Source organism: Struthio camelus, chromosome 2, assembly GCF_040807025.1.
Source record: "Struthio camelus isolate bStrCam1 chromosome 2, bStrCam1.hap1, whole genome shotgun sequence".
Lineage (NCBI taxonomy): Eukaryota > Metazoa > Chordata > Aves > Struthioniformes > Struthionidae > Struthio > Struthio camelus.
The window spans coordinates 135,756,083-135,777,416 of NC_090943.1; the positions used below are offsets into that span (position 1 = coordinate 135,756,083).

The 21,334-nt window shown below is 39.4% G+C and overlaps 1 protein-coding gene across 6 annotated transcripts in view; it reads left to right on the forward strand.

The window, feature by feature from the left end:
• Positions 1-308: 308 nt before the first annotated feature.
• Positions 309-21,334, forward strand: part of NSMAF (neutral sphingomyelinase activation associated factor) — a 37,578-nt gene continuing 16,552 nt past the window's right edge. Inside the window, exons 1-13 of one of the 6 annotated variants that reach the window (XM_068932639.1) lie at positions 309-546; positions 8,709-8,798; positions 8,889-8,967; positions 9,061-9,128; positions 9,220-9,256; positions 12,199-12,249; positions 14,672-14,743; positions 15,130-15,177; positions 15,288-15,340; positions 15,846-15,975; positions 17,010-17,081; positions 17,932-18,040; positions 20,486-20,662. In XM_068932639.1, coding sequence (XP_068788740.1) covers positions 494-546; positions 8,709-8,798; positions 8,889-8,967; positions 9,061-9,128; positions 9,220-9,256; positions 12,199-12,249; positions 14,672-14,743; positions 15,130-15,177; positions 15,288-15,340; positions 15,846-15,975; positions 17,010-17,081; positions 17,932-18,040; positions 20,486-20,662 — 1,039 coding nt within the window. In that variant the 5' untranslated portion in view covers positions 309-493. Of the gene's footprint in view, positions 547-664; positions 719-772; positions 850-1,635; positions 1,689-8,708; positions 8,799-8,888; positions 8,968-9,060; positions 9,129-9,219; positions 9,257-12,198; positions 12,250-14,671; positions 14,744-15,129; positions 15,178-15,287; positions 15,341-15,845; positions 15,976-17,009; positions 17,082-17,931; positions 18,041-20,485; positions 20,663-21,334 lie in introns of those variants that run through there. The other 5 variants (XR_011139215.1, XM_068932640.1, XM_068932644.1 and 2 more) reach the window with 5 other exon arrangements.

Sequence of the window (21,334 nt, forward strand, 5' to 3'; positions counted from 1 at the left end):
GGCCCTGCGGGGTGGTGGGGACAGGGAGGCAGAGGCTAGTGGCTGTGTGGGGCGGTGGGGCCACCTCTCCCCAATCGCCCAAGGCTGCGTTTTCCTGCCAAGCCGTGATCTCTGGGCAGGTGTGAGCTGGGGACATGGGTGGCCCCTGGGCGTCAGCAGCGACAGCAGAAGCTTTAGTGAGAGAGAGAGAGAGAGAGAGAGAAAAAGTGTGTGAGGGCGGGGGGTACCCTGCCCCACGGAGACCCCATGCCGAGGGGCGGCCGCCCGGCCCGGCCCGGCCCGGCCCACGCCCCGCTCCCCGCGGGCCGTGACGGGCCGCAGAGACGCGGCAGCCCGGGCGAGGGCGCAGAGGCCTGGGCGCCGGCAGCCGCCCTTCCCCGGCTCCGCCAGCCGCCTTCCCCCGCCTCTGCGGCGCTATAAACGGGGCGGGCGGCGGCGGCGGCCGGGCCTGGCGGAGCGGCTGCCGGCTCTCCCCGCGGCCTGCAGCGGCTCCATGGCTTTCGTCCGCAAGCGGCGGCTGGAGCGGGAGCGGTACTCCAAGGAGAGGTGAGCGGGCCGGCCCCTGGCCTGCGCCCCGGGGCGGGGCCGGGCGGGGGGCGCTTGGGGGCCGCCTCCCGCGGGAGCGGGGCCGCGGGGCCGGGCGGGCGGGCGGCGCGGCCTGCAGGGAGGCGGCCGGGCCCGGCGCAGCCCGGCCGCCAGCGGGCTGCTGCTGCTGTTGGTACTATTGTGTTCGTTGTTTTAATGGAATCAGCTGTGGTTCCCTGCGGTTAAGCCGGCAAAGGCAGTAGGAGAGACCTGGGAAAACATTAAGATAAATACCGGTTAGCTTGCTGGAGCTCTGTGAAAATAGTATGTGTGGGGCTTTCTTCTTTCTTCTTTCTTCTTTCTTCTTTCTTCTTTCTTCTTTCTTCTTTCTTCTTTCTTCTTTCTTCTTTCTTCTTTCTTCTTTCTTCTTTCTTCTTTCTTCTTTCTTCTTTCTTCTTTCTTCTTTCTTCTTTCTTCTTTCTTCTTTCTTCTTTCTTCTTTCTTCTTTCTTCGTCGTGTTAGTGGCTTGGTGTTACAGGTCTGTTTCAATGTAGATTCCTTCCCCCCCCCCCCTTTTTTTTTTCCTGAGCAATATAATCAGCATATTGTCAACCATTGAATTACAGACTCTTTCGTGGCTCCTTGAAGTGTTAAATGCAATTATCCTGTTCCTTCTGTCTGACTGTAATCTCTATTTTTATGTTTCTGTGGCTAACTGAATATAGAAGAAAACTGTATCGTGATCACTTGTGCATATCCTGAATTTAGTCTCCTAAGCAGTGCCTGACTTCTTTTTTTTGTGGCTTATCTACCTCTAATTTGTCACAAGTTTCAAAACCCTTGGCAGTTTCCATATTGCCTTGTTGGAGATCGCCGTAAGGTAAGAGCAGTCGGAAAAGCTCTTTGCCCAGGGCGAGTGGCTTGTGGAGGGCCAGCGGGGTTTTCTCTCGGTGGGGACCGGTGCTGCCATGCAGCCCCCATTGCAGTGCAGAGGCCGGACACCAAACTGGTACTGTGTAAACCCTGTGCAAATCCCTGCTGTGCTGGTTACGCAGCACTGTTTATTGTTGGGGAGAAAAACCTCATGACGAGCGTGCCTCACTCTGTCCGAGTAAGCTCTGATTCATAGCTGTGCAGCATGCTGAGGTACTGCAGCTTTTGAGGTACTGCAGCTTTTAAGGTGCGTTCAAAGCGCAGACTTATTGTGGATCGCTTTTTCTGTTTGGGACTATCTTGTTGCTTTGGGCTTGTCATGGATTGAGTTACCTGTGAGGGATGGTAGGGAAAATGAACAAACTTCCTGTGCGGGAGGAAAAGAGAAAGATTTTTCCCGTAGATGTAAAACATCTTCAGCCTAGGAAGATATGGAAGAATGACTATAAATCATCATGATCAGCAGTCAAAGTTTCTTCTTATTGAGAAGCCTAGGAAAAGTGCATGACTGATCAGATTTGTCCCAAAGAAAGTGGGCGCTAAATCTCTTACAAAAAGCTCTGAAAACAAACCCTGTCAGCATTATAGGTTTGCAACTATTGACAATCTCTAGTTAGAAATATTTTTCCTTGGTTATATTTGGAAGCCTTTTAGGATCTTACCTCTTATTGTTTGGGTTTGTAATTTGAGTACATCAAGATAAGTCTTGCTCTCATTTGTGCTTGCAGCTTTTCCCGTGTAGATATCTGCAAACTCATTTCTCCCTTCCTTTCCCTTACTTAACAATATTTGTGTAAAATAAAAATAAATGGATGTGTATTTTGTACCGTATGTCAAGTCTTTTTCCTCTCCCTCAGTGTCTGTGGTTTTCAAATAAGGAAAACTTGAAAATTTGTTTTTGAAGTGCTTTAAAGTGTCCCCCCCCCACCCCCTTTTCTCTTCTCCAGATCCCGGCTTCTGTTTTCATTATAGTCCTTCCTTAAACACAGAAAATTTTAAAACTTTAATTTTAAAACTTCAGTTGAAGGGATAGCCACTGAGAGGTTTTCTTTTAGCCTTCTGGCTGGGTAGTTGTTACAGAGACATCAACTCCTGCTTAAATGTTTTGTAGTTAGATGACTGGGACTTTTTGAAACTTGGTGTCAATGGTATTTCATAGTTCCTCTGTTGTCACTTTTATGACAAAGCAGCGTATAAATATCCAAGTTACCAAATATTTGGTAAGAGTACAGAAATTGAGTCAAAAGGAGGAATAACAGAAAAACAGGCAACTTTCACTGTGAAAAGCAGTAGGTAAAAAGTTAATCTCCTTATATAGTTGCTTTAGGGCTAGGGAGAAAGGCAAAATCAGTTTTAAGTGATCTGAAGAAGAATGCTTTCTTCTTCACTAATTACGTGGGCCGCTTTAGTATCTGATTACAAAAACCTACTTTTCTGACTATATATGGTTTTCTAGAAGGAAACGGCAAAATATTAAATGGTTCTGCGCGGGCACAAACTGAGACCGAAGAGTGAGGTCTGCTTTACACTTCATTAAACAGGCCCAGCTCCCTACTGAGGAGGGATATTTGTAGAAGGAATCTCCACTTTAAACTTATTTGTACTGGTAGCCATCCATTTTCATTTTCCCCAGGTATTCAGTGTAAAGAAAGATGAGGTATTCCCCTTTTTAATGAATGTGTTGCTATGTGCATGCTTACCAATTTAGTACTTAAAATTTCTAACGTGAGCAGGAGGGGTTTTTAAAAAAAATAACTTTAATTACAAAACTTCAAATTAAACGGTGTGGGGTGTTCTTTTTTTTTGGTAAGCATGTTGCTGTGTTTACAGAGGGCTCCTTCTGCTGGCTGTGTGCCAAAACGTGGGCACGCCTCGCTGTTGATGCAGAGGCTTTTTATAAATAGTTCTGCTGGTGTCATGTGCACTGTGCTTCCTGTTCAAGGAGTTCATGTGCTGGGCTGTTAACAGCCCTCACCGCAGGACACGACGCGCTGGTAGCGTGCAGCTCCTGCAGGTGGATTTTTCGCGTGACAGCTCCCTTGGGTCTGTTTGTTTGTTTTTAGATCTGCAGCCTTGCCTTATCCTCTTGGGACAAAACACGCATAAGAAAAGCTTTTATTCAAACATCAGCAAATGAGTGCTGTAGCTAGCATAAGCAGCAAATATAGATACTTTACTGCTGCTAGGATGGGATTTAGTTTTACACCAAAGTTTATATAGCTGTGGGCTGCTGCTGAATCAGGCTGGCCTGCTTTCTTGTCCCTGGCAATGTACTCCTATGGTATCGGGTCAAGGGATTGTGCATTTGCAAGGTGTGTCAGGTCAGCTGCTTGATCTGACTGAAAACTATTCTGCCCCAGTAGTTTTCCAACTTGAGCCTTTCTGATTGCTTAAAGTGTTGCAAAGGAGAATTGCTGGTGGAGATGAAGTAAGGCCTACCGTTGCAGAGCAGCCCGTATTTATGTTGAATTAGCTGTTAGCTGGATACTGTCATTCTATATTTTTATTTTTACTAGATCTCTGCTAGAGCATAGACCAAAAAATAATCCTGTATTTGTTGTCTAAGTGTGTGTGATTCTGCAAGCTGTTGAGTTCAGTGGGATTCAGTTGAGCTGTTTGCAGAAATAAAGTCTATGTTGGAATCTGTAAATGGTGCTGCCGTGGCTCTAATGAATAGAAAAAGGCTTCTGAATTCTCATGCTCGTTGCTTGTTCTAGATGGGTTGATATAGTAGTTTGACTGTCAGATCATCTAGAAGTGATGGAAATGTCTAAAAATTCAATCACAGATTAAGGCTTCAGAGCAGATCAAAAGGTACCTTCTGCTCTGGATGGTATAAATGGGATGTTGCCAGGACACTGGCCCCTGCACAGTCGCTGCTGTCTGATTCTGACAAGTCTGGTGCTTCAGTTTGTAGGTGGCATCAGTGTATAAAATAGGGTGTGGGTTTTCCCTCGTGTTCCCCCTCCCCTTTGTATTGCTGGATCTTACATGAGTTCTTAGCTACCCAAAGTATGGAAAGATGTGCGTATTAAGCGCAAAGGAAGGTCCTGAAGTAGACTAAGCTTGAAGCTCTTATTTGGGGGATATTGGAGAGTATTTTGGCAGGACTTCTAAACCTCTGTTTGTACTTTGTAAAATAAGAATACTGCAATTGGCTTCTCTGTTTCCTGCTTTGAGCAGCGCTGGGAATGTTTGGGTGCCATCTGGGTTCCCAAACCTTATATTCAGCAGATGACATCATATGAGGTTAAGTTTTGCAAGTGTGTCCTTGCTGCTTAATATCTTGCCTGGTTTTCATATGCGTTTTGGGTGTGTTCTTGAGTCACGTTCCCTAGCCTTCCTCTGAGTGGCAATTACACAAGAGCTTTTTTAAAAAAGGCAAAAATAAATGAAACACTAACATCTTTGTTTTTAAAACAAAGCTCTGTTCACTTGCTACGCTTGTGTTGTACCCATTTCTTTCTGCTACTTTAGATTAACTTCTGATTTTCTTGGCAAGCCTCTTTCTTCTGAAGCTGCATGTCTATGCTGATTCCCTTCACAAGGGAATACCTTTGACATCATTTACATGTGACTTTTCCAGGTTTTCTTAATCGATACAATTTTTCTGGGATAATACAAAAATAAGACTGTGTAAAATAAGTCTTCACGCCAAATTGTATTAGTAAGACTTAATTTACCTCTCCCTTAAGTATAGGTGCTTACCTTTTCATCTCATATAGGTTGGTCATGTATTATTAAAAGACTAGCTCTTAAATCCATGGGTTCTGTGTACTTCTAATGCCAACTGATGTGAGTGAGAACTGAAGAAGCCCCAGCACAAAAGGTTTTGAGGCCTTCAACAAGGTTTTCTCTGGGGGGAAAAAAAAGTCCAATATAACACTCCATAATTAGCTGCTACCTTCTTTCATGCCCCATGCCCTCAGATAGACTGATACAATTGTGACCAAGTTCTGAGGAATTATTTAAGTTGTATTTGACTTGGAAATATCTAACTTCACTTCCAGACCTGAGAAAGTCCTTGTGTTCTTTAAAGTTGTCTGTTTTTTTTTCCTCCAGCTATGCAAGCTCTTGTAATAGATGTTACCTCCCCTAACATGTCCACGCTCCAGAACAGCATGTTTTCCCTCCTCCCTCAAGCTTCTGCTGTTGACTTCAGATGTGGAGTTCTCATTAAATCTGAGCCATAACAACTTAAATGCCCTTCCACCTGCTCTAAAGTTCAAGACTTTCCCCTGATGGCAGTGGTTTCTACCAATTCCTCTTGTCCCAGAAAGTGAAACTGCAGCTTCTCACTTTCCCTAGCAGCAGAGCTGCTGTGAAGACTTGCTGCATCAAAGGTGGCAGGTCTTGCTTCTGGCCCTGCTGGTTTTCCTCCAAGCCTGTCGCACAGTACTCTCTCTGGTACTTGCTGGTCCCTTCTGCGAACTGATTCGGATAACCATACCCACAGAAAAGTATCCTGGGTTCTAAACTGAAACTTTTTATTTTTGTGTATGTGCTCGTTTGATAGTGCCTTCAGTTGGAAGGGGCTTCTCTTCACAAGTGTAAATAGCAGTTGTTGAGGCATTAGAAGTTGGTAGGCTAGGTTGGACAAGGGAAGCTACTGAACTTTCTTTTAAGTTCAGCTCTTTAAATGATCAAATATATTAAGCAAATAATTGTTTTCTGAAAAGTTGCCTGAAAGCCTGTTTGTTATTGGTGAGGATGAAGACCAAACTGTTAAGAAGTTGATCTGTAGGACATTGAAGATTTTTTGAAACTCTACACCCCTTACAGGTGCTTTCCCGGGGTTTGAGCTTTCTTTGAAAATCTTGTCTAATTTGTCTAGATCTTTGTCTTTAACAGAATAATATTTTGCTTTTTGAAATATTCTAGTATGTCAAGTTTAATATGTGGAGATAAATGATCCCTGAAAAGATGATTGTGGCTCACTGACTTCATAAGTGTGTTGTGAGCAATTAAGTAGTGTGGTGACTACAAAATATGTGAACATAAGCATGTAAAATATGTTCTGGGTATTAGGAAGCCGGCACAAATATATCCAACGATACACTAAGGATTTATTTCTTGATGGGTTTTTTTGATGGATTTTTGTGTCAACAGATATTTCAGTTGGTTTCCATGGGCTTGCCAGGAGAGGATACCTAGTTAGAGAAAGATAATACTATTGTTAACAAATGCTAATTAAATGATCCATGCCTAGGAAGTTTCAAGTATCAGTTAGGTTATACATTTTGAAAATGGATTAAAATGAGCTACTTGCTAATGCTAAGAAAAATATCTCAAACTTGATCCTGTTATGTTTGCCTGAAACAATCATTTCTATTATTCATTTTATTGTGGCATTGTAGGATTACAAGATTTGAGAGCAGTAGGCACAAACAGCACGTCCATGAAGAAAAGTCAGGTGTTTATATTGGAACTAGAAGTTTTCTCCAGATACTAGTTCTTGCTGATAATTTAAAAGAAAAAAAAGTTTCATTATAGATCTAATAATGTTGTCATGCATTTCCTAATTGATCCTTTTGGTCTACTTTTTGGAAAAAAGTAAGTTATTAAAAAAATGAGGGGATGAGGGACAGGACAGATAGGTAGCTTTATTGAAGTTGTCCAGTGCTTCTAACTTGAAGACCCTATTTATATGTTTGCCTGACTTTAATACTCAAGCTGAATTTTTTGATGCCTTAAAGTCAGCCGTAAAGGAAAGGGAAGGTAGTCTGGGAACAGGCATATTTGGCCTTTCGTTTCTTGGCATGGCTTTGTGATCCCGGCTGTTCTTCTGGGGCAGTATAGTAAGTCAAAGGCTTAATGCTGTATGCTGGCTAATGAAGCAGCGTACAGCGCAGTGCCGCTGCTTGATGGATCAAGACCAAGATGCAGTTCCCCACTGTTACACATTTAATCAGTTTCTTAAGCAAAGTATCATACATTCTCTTGTTACTGTTGCAGCCTATTATTAGGGCAAAGTGTCATGGGTATACAGTCTCTGAAGAGAAGGATTTCTGAGCATGTGTATACGCTCTTATTTGTGGCTACAGCAAACCATTGTTATTGTGTTCTGCTTAATGTAACACAACCACAACAGAACGTGAACAAAATGAATGCTTTTTTTTTTGTGAAATATGCTTCCTTAATGAGCAGGCACTTCAATATGTAGTTCATCTCGTGAGCTCTCGACATATTCACTGCATGCCATTTAAATACTGCTGTGGGGATACCTGGTGTCTATTATTAGCATTGTCATGGGCGTTTTGTGTAAAGCTTGTCGCTGGTGTCATGCAGAACTTGGGCTCAAAGCATGGATGTGAATAAAAATTAAGTAATTCTGCAGATCAGGCTAGTGTTGCAGACAAATTGTTGGATTTCTGACTGAACTGATTTAAGATGTTTCTTTTCCTCCTGCTGTGCCAATGCTCGCTGCTACTCCCTGCAGCTGCAACGCACAAGTTCACCCGGTTATAAAGCTAATAAGCCCTAATAACCTACAGTAGTTATTTAAAATAAGTTATTATGTAATGTAGTTTCACCTTATATTTAATCTAGCCTGTTTGGATTTGCCTTGTACCAGCACGGCCCTGCTCTCATCCTACAGCGAGCTACTTTAGAAGACTTTTTCAAATCTCTTTTTGTTTGTTTTCTGTTGGATTAGTTCCTAAATAGTTTTGTTGTGGGTTTGAACAAATGCCAAAACTGGCACAAAGGCGGGACAGAAGTGTGGCTGGAGAGGGAGGTAATGCCTCCTTAGAGCCATAGAGTGGCTCAGCTGTGATGCAAAAACTATGCCCATGTCTTCTGTTACCATTTTAAACCAATATAACCTGGTTTTGCCTCAGAAAGATCTAATTTCATTCATTCCAAGCTGTTAGCTCCTGCTCTTCCTTTTCTGTCATCGTTATGTCTTGATTGGGCTAAGCTGATCAAGTTAAACTAATATAAAGCTTTAAAAAAAAAAAAAAAAAAAAAAGAGAGAGAGAGAGCTAGGTATATTAGGGTGGTTCTCATCCGAGATGTATGAAACAGACTCAAATACTTAACCTTACATATGCTGGGAATTCATCTGTCGTCATGTGCACACAAATTTCCATGTAGGTGTGTTTGTTTTTTTTTTAAAAGTCAATTTAAATGAATTCATACTAAGGTGGAGGAGAGGGCCAAATCACTGAAGACTTCCAAACATATAATGCTATATATGCTACCTGTTCGGTGATGTTTTATTTTTGAAGAAATTATTTATTGTTTTGTAGGTTTTCGCTGCTCCTTCTTAACCTGGAAGAATATTACTTTGAACATCACACAGCTAATCATATTCTAAATAAAGGTTGCAGAGATGAAAGGTACAGAACTCCTACATACACTACTTTGCTAGAGTCATTCTAGTTTTCGCTACTTCTAAAACATGTGCAACTACGTTATGTTCCTTTCAGAAAAATCAGAGGTTCTCTAAAGATCTGTTCAAAATCGATTATTTTTGAACCTGATGAAAAAATTCAGCCCATTATCAAGGTAAACATTGCAATCTTACAGCTTTTTGGTAACTTCAGATTGCTTTTAAAAAGCTTTTTAAAAAGGATTATGTCTTTTTATAACTTGCTACAGATACCCCTGAGAGACTGCATTAGTATAAAAGCCCCAGAAGACAGTGAGGCTAATAACCCTTTCACTTGGTACGTGAATTTTGGTTACTGTATTTCTGCATGTAACTTTATTTTTAAAGCCCAAATCCCCATGTCTTCAGATATTTTGTTTTCATTTTAGGGATACATCTGGAGGGATTTCTGTTGTATGTAATCAGGTAAGAACCGCATATAACAGTTCCTTGATGTATAAATGAGAGAAGTTGTTCTGTAATGGTTCTGTAAGAAGAAGAGAAGTTCTGTAATGGTGTTTTTCTTGGAGTTGGAGTGTTTTGTTTTTTTTATTTTGTTTTTTTTCTTAACTGGGAACAAAAGTAATTAGTGTCACAAGCCCAGCATTAATGTGAAGCTATTGATGCTGTAAATCTCAAGTTATTTATGACTTCATTGATGGATTACTTTGAAAAGGTGAACTTTCTGTCCTGTGCGTTTTGCAAAGGAGCTTGGGGCAATTTTGGAATTGCATGGAGAAGGGGAACAGACTGTTTACTTAAGCAAATTTGTTATTACTCATCTCTGTTTTGGTCTTACTACAGTTTTCTGTAGTTTTCTCCAACTTTGTGCAGCATGTAGTGATAACGGCAAAGCCGTCCTGATCCTTTTGAGTCCAGCTTTATGAAAACATTGGACTCTGCTGTACGTGCACCAGATAACCTTCAGTAGCTGCACTACTAACAGAAACATGGGTTCAGGTTTCAGTTATGAGTTGTGATTAAGTTGAGTATGTCTATACTTAATGTTAAGCAGCAGAATATACTTTTAAGTTTTGTAAAGTTGGAGCTAATAGGTGTTTGAGAGCTGTAAAAGCTTCAGCAAAACATTCGTGTGTTAATTTCAGGAAAGAACAGAGATGAGGTGGGAAGTACTCTTTTAAATATGCTAACATCTTTGTCAAATCCATTACCTTTAACGGTAATGAAAATTGATAGCCTTATTCAGTTGAGTATTGCTGCAATCAAAAATGAATTCAAGCGCTTAATTTTGTCTACTTTGGAAACGTTTGTGGATTTTGTTAAAGTAATCAGTAGATTTAATTTCATCTTTGAAACTACTTCTGTGAAGTGTATTGTTTAGTTACACTACCTTGCACTGGCAATTTTTTTCATCTATTGACGGATTATTTTGCTTAAGTCATTTCTAATTAAGACCTGCAAACTTGAAGGTGATTTAAAAAAAAAAAATAAGAAGTTGAAATGTTGCCTTTTATTTCATCACCCTGTTTTTTGCCTCCACCATAAATCATCAGTATGTGTTCTGAAAAAAACAGAATGAGCGTAAAAACATATTGGAGGAAAGGAGAACTAACTTGCAAAATGACAAATGTTGGTTTAGCTATATTTAGCTTGCTAACCATTCTTATATCATTGGGGCAAAGTTCTGGAATATCTTGATGGGGTGATATTCTTATAAAAGGGATATAGGGACTTCTGAATGGGAAGTATATGTTAGTGATAGTCTTGATAAATCATAATCAATTATAAAGATTTCTTTTTTCCTGTGTAGAATTTCTCTTGTAGGAGACCGCACTTAGCGAATAGTTGGAACATCTCAAACTTCTGCGTTTTCTTCAGGCTCAAAAAGCATTGTCAATGCATAGCTGGATAAAAAGCTTTGCTTTACATAATAGACTATGAAATAGAAGAAATAAAAATAACTGTGGATTAGATTAGCTTATTTTCAATATATTTTTTTCAAAGTAGAGTGAGGGGAACGTCCTCCAAAAAAGGAGATGAGTAATGTAGGCCAAAGCTTTGTGCTCTGCTTACATATGCTAGAGTACGTTTATGTATATTCCAGTTTTTCTGCGTAAATTTGGGTTTTGGAGGCTGCCAATGCAGAAAAATACTTACTTGTGTGGAAGTAAGACCTGATGACAAAGTAGGTGTGCCTTAGTCCAGTACTGAGTCTCCTATGACCTATAAAAGTCTATGTTAGATTAAAGGTATCAATTGTCATTATTCCTTAGTGTAGCAGTTAGAGGCACCCTGAGTTAGTAAGCCTCTGAGTATACCACTTGCTTTCTTCTGGCTTGACGGTACAGCAACCTGTCATGTGACAAAGGTGAGCTCTAGTGTCAGCCCGTGTGAGGTGGGAAGGACTGTACGTGCTAGACAGCTGCCTTTTGGCCAAGAGACAGTATAGTAGCTACTCTTAGAAGGTTAGTATCTGTTCTTGTTTAAGGATGTGACTTGATGTTGCTGCCACAATGCCGTTGGATGTGGAATCGTAGTACGCAGTCCGTGGCGCTGGGCCTGGTGGAGCCGTGTGTCAGGTGCAGCCAAGTCTGTTAGGCCATGGAGTAGAAGAAGGCCGGTGGTGTAGCGTAGTATGCTTTGTATAGTTCAGAACCATAGTCAGGGCTGAGAGTTGGTGAGTTTGAGCCTTTCCTCTAGACAGAACAAAAACACGACCTATTTCTGACTTTCCAGTTCTTTCACCTGGCAGGAAATAAGGGGATATCCACAAACCAAGGTGTTAAGAGTTCAGGTGGAGGTAGGAGGTACCTCCTTTCAGTAGGAGGACGTGAAGAGAACGTTGTGAAGAAGGAGAGTGTCTTCTGTCATGTGTCTTCTGGGGAAGAGCACTGGAGAAACAAAGCTGTTCGAAGATGTGCTCTTGGATGAGAGAGGGAGTCTGATGTTTGTGGCTAATTTGAAACTGGAAGCAAAATCTTTGGTAGTGGAAAAAGAATAAGAGCTCATTTGAAAAGGCTTATAGAATAATTTACTTCATGGATTAACTTTGTTTCAAGGCAGAACCTTAAAAGCATAAGCTGCAAAAGAAGAGACAGAGGAGCATTCTGTTAAATGCAATTAGACCTGTTGTCTTTTAATCTTGCAAATCCCTGAAGATCATATGATTAGAATGAAAGAAATGAACTGTTTAAATAGGTACTCCTCTGAACTGAATTGAACACTTGTCCTTTTTGCAGTTAGTAGTTAGCTGTTATAAAAGATTATTGCTCTTTTTTGTAGTTCCACTAGGGTAGTCACTTAACACAGGATATTACAACCCAGTTTTTTACTTGGTTAAATAGTATGGTTAGCTTTGCAGTCTTTATTTTAAGGCGTAAGACTTTAACATTCTTTTGCTCTTTCAGGTTTTTCTCATTAAAGAAAGAAACATTATTGGACCCTATAAAACAGTAAGAGTAAGTAGGTATTTTTCACTATTTTTAAGGGACCTAATGATTTGAAAGAAACTGCATTCTTGTTCTGAAGGAGCAAGATAATTATTGTTTGAGGAATATTACAATAAAGCATCAAGAAGTTAAGTCGTTTTGTGTATTAGATAAAACTAGTATCTGAATTCTTCTGTAATGTGTTTGTGATGTATTTGTTGGAGGACATGCTGCTGACTTGATACTTGATATTTACCTTGATGTGCAGCTCCGTAGGCTCATCAATCAGAACTGTCAGCTGGCCACCACTGTTCAGTGGAAACTGCATCCTGGCTGAGGACTTCTCAGTTCTCATTACACCTAAACAAAGATCTTGCTAATTGATATTTCCCAGCTGAGTGCTCCACAGTTCAAAGAAAAGGCAGGGAAGTCTTCTCACAGCAGAAACCAGAGCTTGCTTCTGCATGCATGGTGTCTGCTCATGGGATGGATCTGCTCTAACTCTGCGTCTGAGGACTTCAAGGCCTAGAAAGAAGGGTTTTTTAGCTGGAATGGGAGAGGGGTTAAGAAATGAACTCAAAGTAAAAATACAAAGTCATTGAAACACGCTAGAAGAGTATAATCCAGATCAAGGAAAAGCAACAGAATTCTAAACTTCTATATACGCTTTTCAAAGAACATGAGCTCTTAAGCTATTAATAAACATCGTTTTTATCCAAGAATTCTTGACCAAGGCAGAATCGCAACAGGCAGAATTGTATTCTTCAGTATATTTGTACAAGTAAAAGATTTCAGGAGTAATGGAGTACATGAATTTTTAATATTGTTATGAATAGCAGAGAGACTAGAGAAGATCTCTAATTTATTCTCTCAACTGTTTTGGGTTGTTTTGGTGATTGGATCTAACTCTAAAGTGGAATCTTTAATTTTTCATTTGCTTTATGCCGTTCATGTGCGTTTATGCTTCATGTGTTGAACCTGCTTTCTGTTCTAGTCCTTGTATTTTCTGTTCCATCTCCATGTGCAAGACTTATGTATTACATAAAAAAGAGAGAGAAGAGCCATTTGGAAAGCTTTTCATTTTACTTCCTTGTCCTAACTCAGAATTCATTCATACTTAAAACATACCTAGTCGTAATTACAAGTTACAAATTTTTTGTTGCTCTTAAATACCTTTGATTGGAATCATTACCTGTTCCAGATGCTTCACTGAGTGCTTGAGTTTCATTTTGCATTTTAGGTGAACATGTCTTATTAACAAGTATACGTTAACGTGTACGAGAACATGTATAACATTGATAAGTTACAGAAATACTGAGCTATTGTTCTTGCGTGTGGTTGGAGAGGTAGCTGGAGAAATGCTCACAAAAGCTTTTATATTGGCTGTAAGTAGTCCTTGTAAACTGTTCCTAGGATTTCTTAGATCTATGCCCCTCCTGTTGAGGGATAAGGGTGCTCCCAGTGAAATGTTGCAAAGATTTCATCCAAATTAGTGCTACTGAATTTTTTTGTCTCCCTTTATCCCAGCCCCACTTGTTTTCTGAAGCATATTTTTCTCTTGGATTACTGTCAATTCAGCTCAGGTAACTGTGAAGATGATCTGAATTTCCATGTTTTCTTAAGTTGCAAGAGAAGATGTTTTGATAAATAAATCCTACTATATCTGCAGATCAGTGTCTTGAAATAGTCTTACTGATTACTCTTTACAAATCTAACCTAAGAAAGGAAAAAGTCTTACAGAAGTATGTTAGCATGGATGTTGTCCATGCTATATTCGGGAGCTGTCAAGAGATTCTACCACCTTTGCTGAAGGCAAGTTATATGTAAGAGTTCATTGTGGTCGATTTTCACACATACTTTTAATATACTAAAATAAAAATATGTACTGTAAAACGGCACTTAAGAAAACAGAAAATTTTGTAGAGGAAAAAATGATTATGCCACACATTCTGGGTGATGGAGGTGGTATGTTAGTGAGTTAGAAATGACTGGTTAAAACAGGTTGCGATTGCATTTTTTTTGATCATTCCAGCTCAAAACAGTTGCTGCAGAGAATGATAACTTGTATAGCATAACCTTTCAAGATTTGATGGATTAGAATTTTTTGTCTAAAAGGCAAGCAGTAACTGCTTAAATGCATCACGTCACTTGCTACATGGAGCATGTACTAGTTCTACATTTTACGAACATTTAGCGCCTATTAATTTAAGCACTGCAAAGCTGTTAACGCTGCATTGTATTAAATAACAAACCAAATACTGTCCACAAAGAGCTTTACCTCAAGGAAGATACATTTGTGAAGAAGTTAAGATTTCTCAGCTATCTTCAGTATGTATCAGGACTGCTGCAACCTCTGAAAAGTGTCCTTTGACCAGCTTGTATCGTGTTTCAATTTTAGTTTAATTGAGTTTTATTTTAGGCCTATTTGTACTAAACATACTTTTTGTTTTAGGGTAGAACTGAATACTTATTCCAGTTGGATGTTGCTGGAAAATTGGGAGATGTTGTACAAACTCTACATCAGGTGCGTTTTATTTGATATCACTGCACGTTGTCACAGCTTCTTTTTTAGATGTTTCAGGGGAGCTTTCTTTAACCAAGTATTTTGAGTAACTTCTCATTTTTAAGCTGAAATTTTTGGAGTATCTCTTTTTTCAAAATGCAGCAATTGAACATAGAGTCGCTAGTTCTGAGAGCAGTCTTAAGCTTCTCCTGTCAGTTGCTTTCTAGGTAGGGTGCTAGTACATAGATAAAGTAATAAAATGGTAATGAACAAACAAAAAGGCCAAGAAAGTATATATTTTCTTTTGATATTCTATCACCATTGCTAAATCCTTCCCAGTTTCTATTGACTTCTGAGCTGTGTGAGAGATGTCTGTGGTATTTCACTTAAAGCTCATTATTCTTTAGCTCTACAGGGCCTCTTGTCTAGATAAGCTGGGAGATCAAGCTGCCATGGTAAGTACCTGATGAATTCTATTGGAATATTACTGTTAGCAGTGAAATGTTAACTGCATTTGGATTATGGACCATATTAACTTTTTTTCTTCTCTCTCTCTCCCTTTTAGATAACTGCTATACTGCAGTCACGTTTGGCTAGAACTTCGTTTGATAAAAACAGGTATCTTTCTAATAACTTTATACTGAAAAATGAGTTTTAGCTTGAAGGATTAGTCTGTTGTTTCAGTATTTAATAAGTGTATGTGTTTGGGGCAGCATAAGCTCTCTAATTCAGAGAATTATGATCCATCTTAGAAGATAGAATGGGAAACTGTGGTGTGAAGATAAACCTGATACTTTTTTTTTTTTTGTCTCTCTCCAAGCTGTTAAGATTCTCCATGAATTTGTTGTAAATGAGGCATTAGTATATGCCTCAAAAGGCTTTGTCAATGTAGTTACTGCACTGACAATGGTGGAGAAGGTAATAACTTTCCTTTCTGGAGTGCCTGTTAAAGTAGAGGTCTGAACAAACAGCTCTTCATGCCTAAAATAGTCTTCCTTAGTAAGGTCCCAATCCAGATGTCCCAAGCTAAGAAGATAACCTAACACCCTTCTAGAGAATTTCAAAGGGTAGCTCTCCAGAAGTAAGATCCAGAGGTAAACTTACTCCCTTTCTTCACTTGTAGATTTCAGAGCATTTCTGAAACGCTGCATATGGAATGCAAAGCAGAAATGGTGACACCCTTGGTGACTAACCCAGGGCATGTGTGTGTTACTGATGCAAACTTGTACTTCCAGCCTCTTAATGGATATCCTGTAAGTGTCCGGTAAACTGTCTTGTGAAGCTATGTGCACCCTGTTCTTCTAGTGGACAGTTGTCTCTTTCTATATTGTTTCTTTTAAATGTGCATGCAACACAGCTCCTAAAAGACTGAACTTTCAGTTATGATCAAACCTTCAAACCTTTTAGTTTTCCTTTAATTTGGACCACTGAATTGCATTCAGTGTATCTCTGTACACTGAGGCATTCTGTGTTTGTTGCTTGAAGTTGACCTTGTGCTGACAAGGCAAAAAATGTCCTTTGCTAATTGTTCATTGATCCAAAAAAATGCAGAGTAGATTTCCTTTTTTAGCACTTAATTCAAGATAAAATTCAAAATGTTATTCCACGATGCAATGCCTACCTAAAGAGAGCTTTATATGCGTATTTAGTTCATGTCAGAAAATCTTAGCTATGTGCAGAAGACGACTTTCTAATTCTTGAGGAAACTGACCGTTCCTTCCTCCAGAGGAAAAATGAGTGCATGTCATAAACGGATTACTGCTTTGAAGCTTTGCTTCAGAAGTGGCAGCGGAAGTCTCAGCAAACCATTAATATGGTTAGAAACATGTGTGGACTAGTAAAATCTGATTCACTGCTGAACATGAAAAATTGCCGTTCAATTTCTGGCCATAAGGTGGCATCGTTGGTGAATAGTTTGCCCAACAGCCCCGTGGCTTCTTTATTTTAATATCCTATTTTTGAACACCCTTGGATGTTTATTGTCACTGGTAGAAGATTGAAGTGGTAACGCATTATTTGTGTGTATGCGTGTGTTTGGTTTTTTTGTTTGTTGGTGTTTTTGGCTTTTTTTGCAAGCCGCTTTGTTATTTGGGAACGAAGCAACAGTTCTTTCCTCTTTTAAAATAACTACTTAAAATCACTGTTGTACTGCTAAAATGACATGGATGGATATTGCTTTCATACTACTGGTATCTCTAGTCTAGAAGAACTCCAGATTGACTGGAAAGGGTTAATGTAGAAGAAAAGTATAGGCTAATATTTCCTCTTGGAATGTCTTTTCTCACAGAAACCTGTAGTACAGATAACACTGCAAAATGTGCGCCGCATCTATAAAAGACGGCATGGCCTAATGCCGTTGGTAAGCTCAATTTATTTGTTCCTTCATGCTGCGTGTGTGATTTCTTACACACCATTTCAGCTGGTCAGTTTATCTTTAGGTAAAAGTTAGCTGATTTTTAAGAAACTAGGGATTAAATGGTGAACAGCACTTGAAGATCCAGTCTGGTTTTAAGTGTTTTAGTTCCCTGTGTTGTCAACAAGATGAAATGGGAAGGGTCAACTATGTAAAGGATGAAAAGTTTCTTTCATAAGCAGTCATTGTAGAGGGAGGGAGAAGGAAGTACCTCCAGGGGGTAATTCATTCCACTTATCTCAAACACCTATTTTAGTATAGAATGAGTTGCCCTCTCGTGGTGCATTTTTCTCTTGGAATTGATTCGTGGATGGAGCCTGATCACTAGTTTAGGCTGACACTGGAGTGATGAGTCCTGCTCTAAGTGACTGAGGGATAATGCAAGTGCTGCAGTGGAACCTTAAGCTGTGTGGTTTCACTGTTTACACTGAATTTTCAGTCTTAAACAAAAGTGTTATCTCAAAACGCACTTAAACTAAATGGACTTCTAAGTATATGCTTCGCTCCATTTACTTAGGACATAAAATATATAACCTATCCTCAAACAATTCAGATGGAGCCAATCTATGGACAGCTGTAAACTTATTTGCTCAGTTGGCTGTAATGTGCGTGTTTATGGTTGGGAATAAGGGAGATGAAAAGCAAAATGTTAAACTATACGTGGGCCAAACTATTGCCCAGTTTATCAGAGTCTTAAGTTCCAGATATTGGTAACTGAAATGTTCTATAAAAATACGAATGTCATAGCTTGTCAGTAATTATTTTCAATTTATTTCCCACGCCTTTAATTTCTAAGGGACTTGAAGTATTTTGCACAGAAAATGATCTGTGTTCTGACATCTACCTGAAATTCTACAACTATCAAGATCGAGATGAGCTCTATTTCCTTATTGCAACATATATAGGTTTGCAGCACTTTTTTTTTCCTATTATTATTATTGTTATTAATGTAATCCCCTTGTGAGGGGAAATTTTCTAGGTTGCTATGTGGAAAGAATTGGGAGGATAAACAGCTGAAGTTAACGCTATTATAGCAATGTTTGGTAGAAGTAAGCAAAGATCAGAATGAACTTTCCAAAATTGCATATATTCTGTTTGTACTTGAAGACCTGAACATGAAAGCTGACATAACATTATTAAAGTGAAACTGATTTTTTTTTTGATTATGCAACTTTATGTACTGTTCTAAAAAGAATAGTTTCTATCTTCAAAGCAAGGGGTAAACAAGATCCACTGAGCCAAATAGTGTTTTGCTGAGAGAACATAAAGGCTTGCTTGGGTTTTGGTTTTTGTTGTAAAGGGGGGGGGGGGGGGATTTTTTTTTTTCTTCTAGTTAACTTCCAAAGATCATATTGAGCATTCCTGTAATGAATGGCTTTCCAGTACACAAAAATGAACTTTCCTCAGTCTTATCCATGTTTGAAAAGCACCTTTCCAAAACAGTTCAGTTCTCCTTTCTATTAAATCTTGTATGCATCAGTTCCTGGGAAATGTTATGTATCTCTTGCAGAACACAAACAGAACCTTTCTAAAGGCTAGTGTGTGTGCTGAAAAAACAAATATTAGCTTTATCCCTCACTTTCTGTAATGCAACTACAACTGAAACATTGGGGCTCATGTTTATTGCCAATATTGAAAGTATTTATGTAAACTTTAGAATTTCTGGTTACTGTATCAGAACTCTAGTTTTATTGTAATGAACTTGCCTAAATATCAGTAGACGTCTTCCCCACTTCACCAGAGCTTGGAATGTCCACTAAGGCTACAAAGAAATGATCGCTTACCCTGAGAATCCTTTTTAGTTTTTCAGATTTTTCTTTCAAAAATGAAGGAGATCCTGAAATGATTTTCACTGTACTAAAATACATGCGTGCTAGTTATCCAGAAATCGAAGCCTGAAATAGAATAACTTTTTCTGTGCTCTTTCAAAGACAAAGTTTCCAGATGCATTGACAGAAGTAAAGCATCCAGTCCTGTGGAGACTGGAGTTCAGTTGTACTTCTCAGAGGTCACTCATTCCTGTTTTAAAAAATGTGCCAAAGGGGATGAGTGGAAGAGTTAAGATAGTCTTTTCTCTTGGGATCCCATTCCAAAACAGCTCCTTAGTCTGTTTTAAGGATTTCTTTTGTTAGTGATGAGAAACTTTTTACAAAGTAAGCCCTTTAGATAAAGGTGGTTGTGGTAACCTTATAACCTTAGCAGCTGTTTCTACCAGCAGAAGATTCCCTCTTGGAAGGTGCTGAGGTTTTTGTTTTTTTTTTTTTTTTGCTTATTTGTAGAATTTCAAGAAGTGAGGTGAGGTAGAATACGTTTTTGTGTGTTTGTGGGGTGTGGGTGTGGGTTTTTTTTTTTTTTTAATCTCCAGCTTGAGCCTACCCTATCCTAACCTTAAATCATTTTGTCAAACGGAACAAGTGGGGTGTATAATGCTTTGCCCCCTGAGGTTGTAGTTTCACAGTGATTACTTGCTGAGGAGGCTGCCTGGTGGGGCTCCTGTCACCTTGATGTGGCTGCCCTCCTTCAGTTCTGCTGTCTCAGGCATTTGGCAAGGTGCTCACTGGATCATTGCCTTAAATGGCTTAAAGAAAAATATTAACAAAACAAATGACTCATTTCTTCTGATAAACCTGCAACCCATAGGACGGACTAAGAAGAACAAGAAACCTCTCTAATTCCATCTTAAGATGGAGAAATAGCATGAAATCAATATGCTCACATCAGTTTATCCTGCACCAGTATATCTGCCTGTTGTAACTATTGATTATAGAATAGTGCAGTTTTGATTTTTCTTGACTCTCTGGCTCATGTTTCAGAGGATCTCTGTGCATAATTCTTCCCTTCTTATGTGGCGGACAAGTTTTGTCTTCTAGTCTGTTTTAGTGGTTCTGAAATTGCATCTCGCTTAGATGCATGCATGACTCTCACAAGCAGTTAGTTGTCAGCAGGCATCCTTAGTTGTCCAGTAGGAAAGTACTTTTAACTGTTTTCTCTTCTCTTAGCAGAATTGCTTTTAGAACTCTGAAATCTTAAAGGTTGCCTTGCCTGATTGCCAAGAAAGGTTCATGATCTGCAAATGTTTTTTTCTATAACAGTTCAGGTTCTTTGCCATCCATTGCTTCCATGTTCAGTTTCAACACTTTCTAGCTGATTTTTACTGTTGAATGCACTGTTTAAATAAGTGTTCTAAAATGTATAGAGTATAGCAACCATTAAGCATAAAGTTACCACTTGATTTTAAAATTTTCTTTTAAACAACTGTTCTTAATTATTTTATAGTACCTTGCATAGTGACGGTTGCACTGTGATTTGGAGGGGCACCCCAAAACCTTTAATATTTTGTTTTATTTTAGAAAATCATGTTACAGAACATACAGCTGAAAGTTATATGTTACAATGGCAGCGAGGGCATATTTCAAACTACCAATATCTCCTTCATCTCAACAATCTGGCTGATAGGAGCTGCAACGATCTCTCCCAGTATCCTGTATTTCCCTGGATCATAGCAGACTACTCTAGTTCAGTACTAGGTATGTGTATGCATCATGTGCAGCCTGAAGCACCATGAGCCGTGGGGAGGGTATACTGAGTGCGCGTATCTCAACATGCACCTCTGGTTAGTAAACTGGATGTTATCTTGTGCAATTAGCCTTACTCTGGAGTTTAGTGCACAGAATACAACATCCTTTTTTCCTTTTCTTTTTTTTGTATGTGAAAAGTGAAATACTTGATATTTAACCTGTGTTTGGACACTTTGAAAATCAGTGGCATAGGGCATTCAAAGATTTTTCTGAGGTTCCAATAAATTCAAAAGGTTCCAATAAATTCAAAAGGTTCCAATAAATTCAAAAGGTTCCAATAAATTCAAAAGGTTCCAATAAATTCAAATAAATCCAGAAGAACCAGTAAACTAGCTTTTTATGGAACAAGCTAGATGCATGTGTAGAATTCAGGTGTTCCAGCTTGGGATAGCTTTTACAATTCTTAATATTGCAAGTTGAAACAAAAAGGCCAACTGACAAGGTTTATGCCCAGATAGACTCCTTGATAAAGATCTCTGTGCCGTTTGTGTCAGAAGCTTGTGGATGTGCACCTCAACAAGGAGGAGAGTCAGAGTAGGAGAATCTCATGGTGTTCCTCAGCACCTGCTCAGGCGCTCCAGTATGGTCGTTTGATGGAACTAAACTATTGCGCGACAAAAT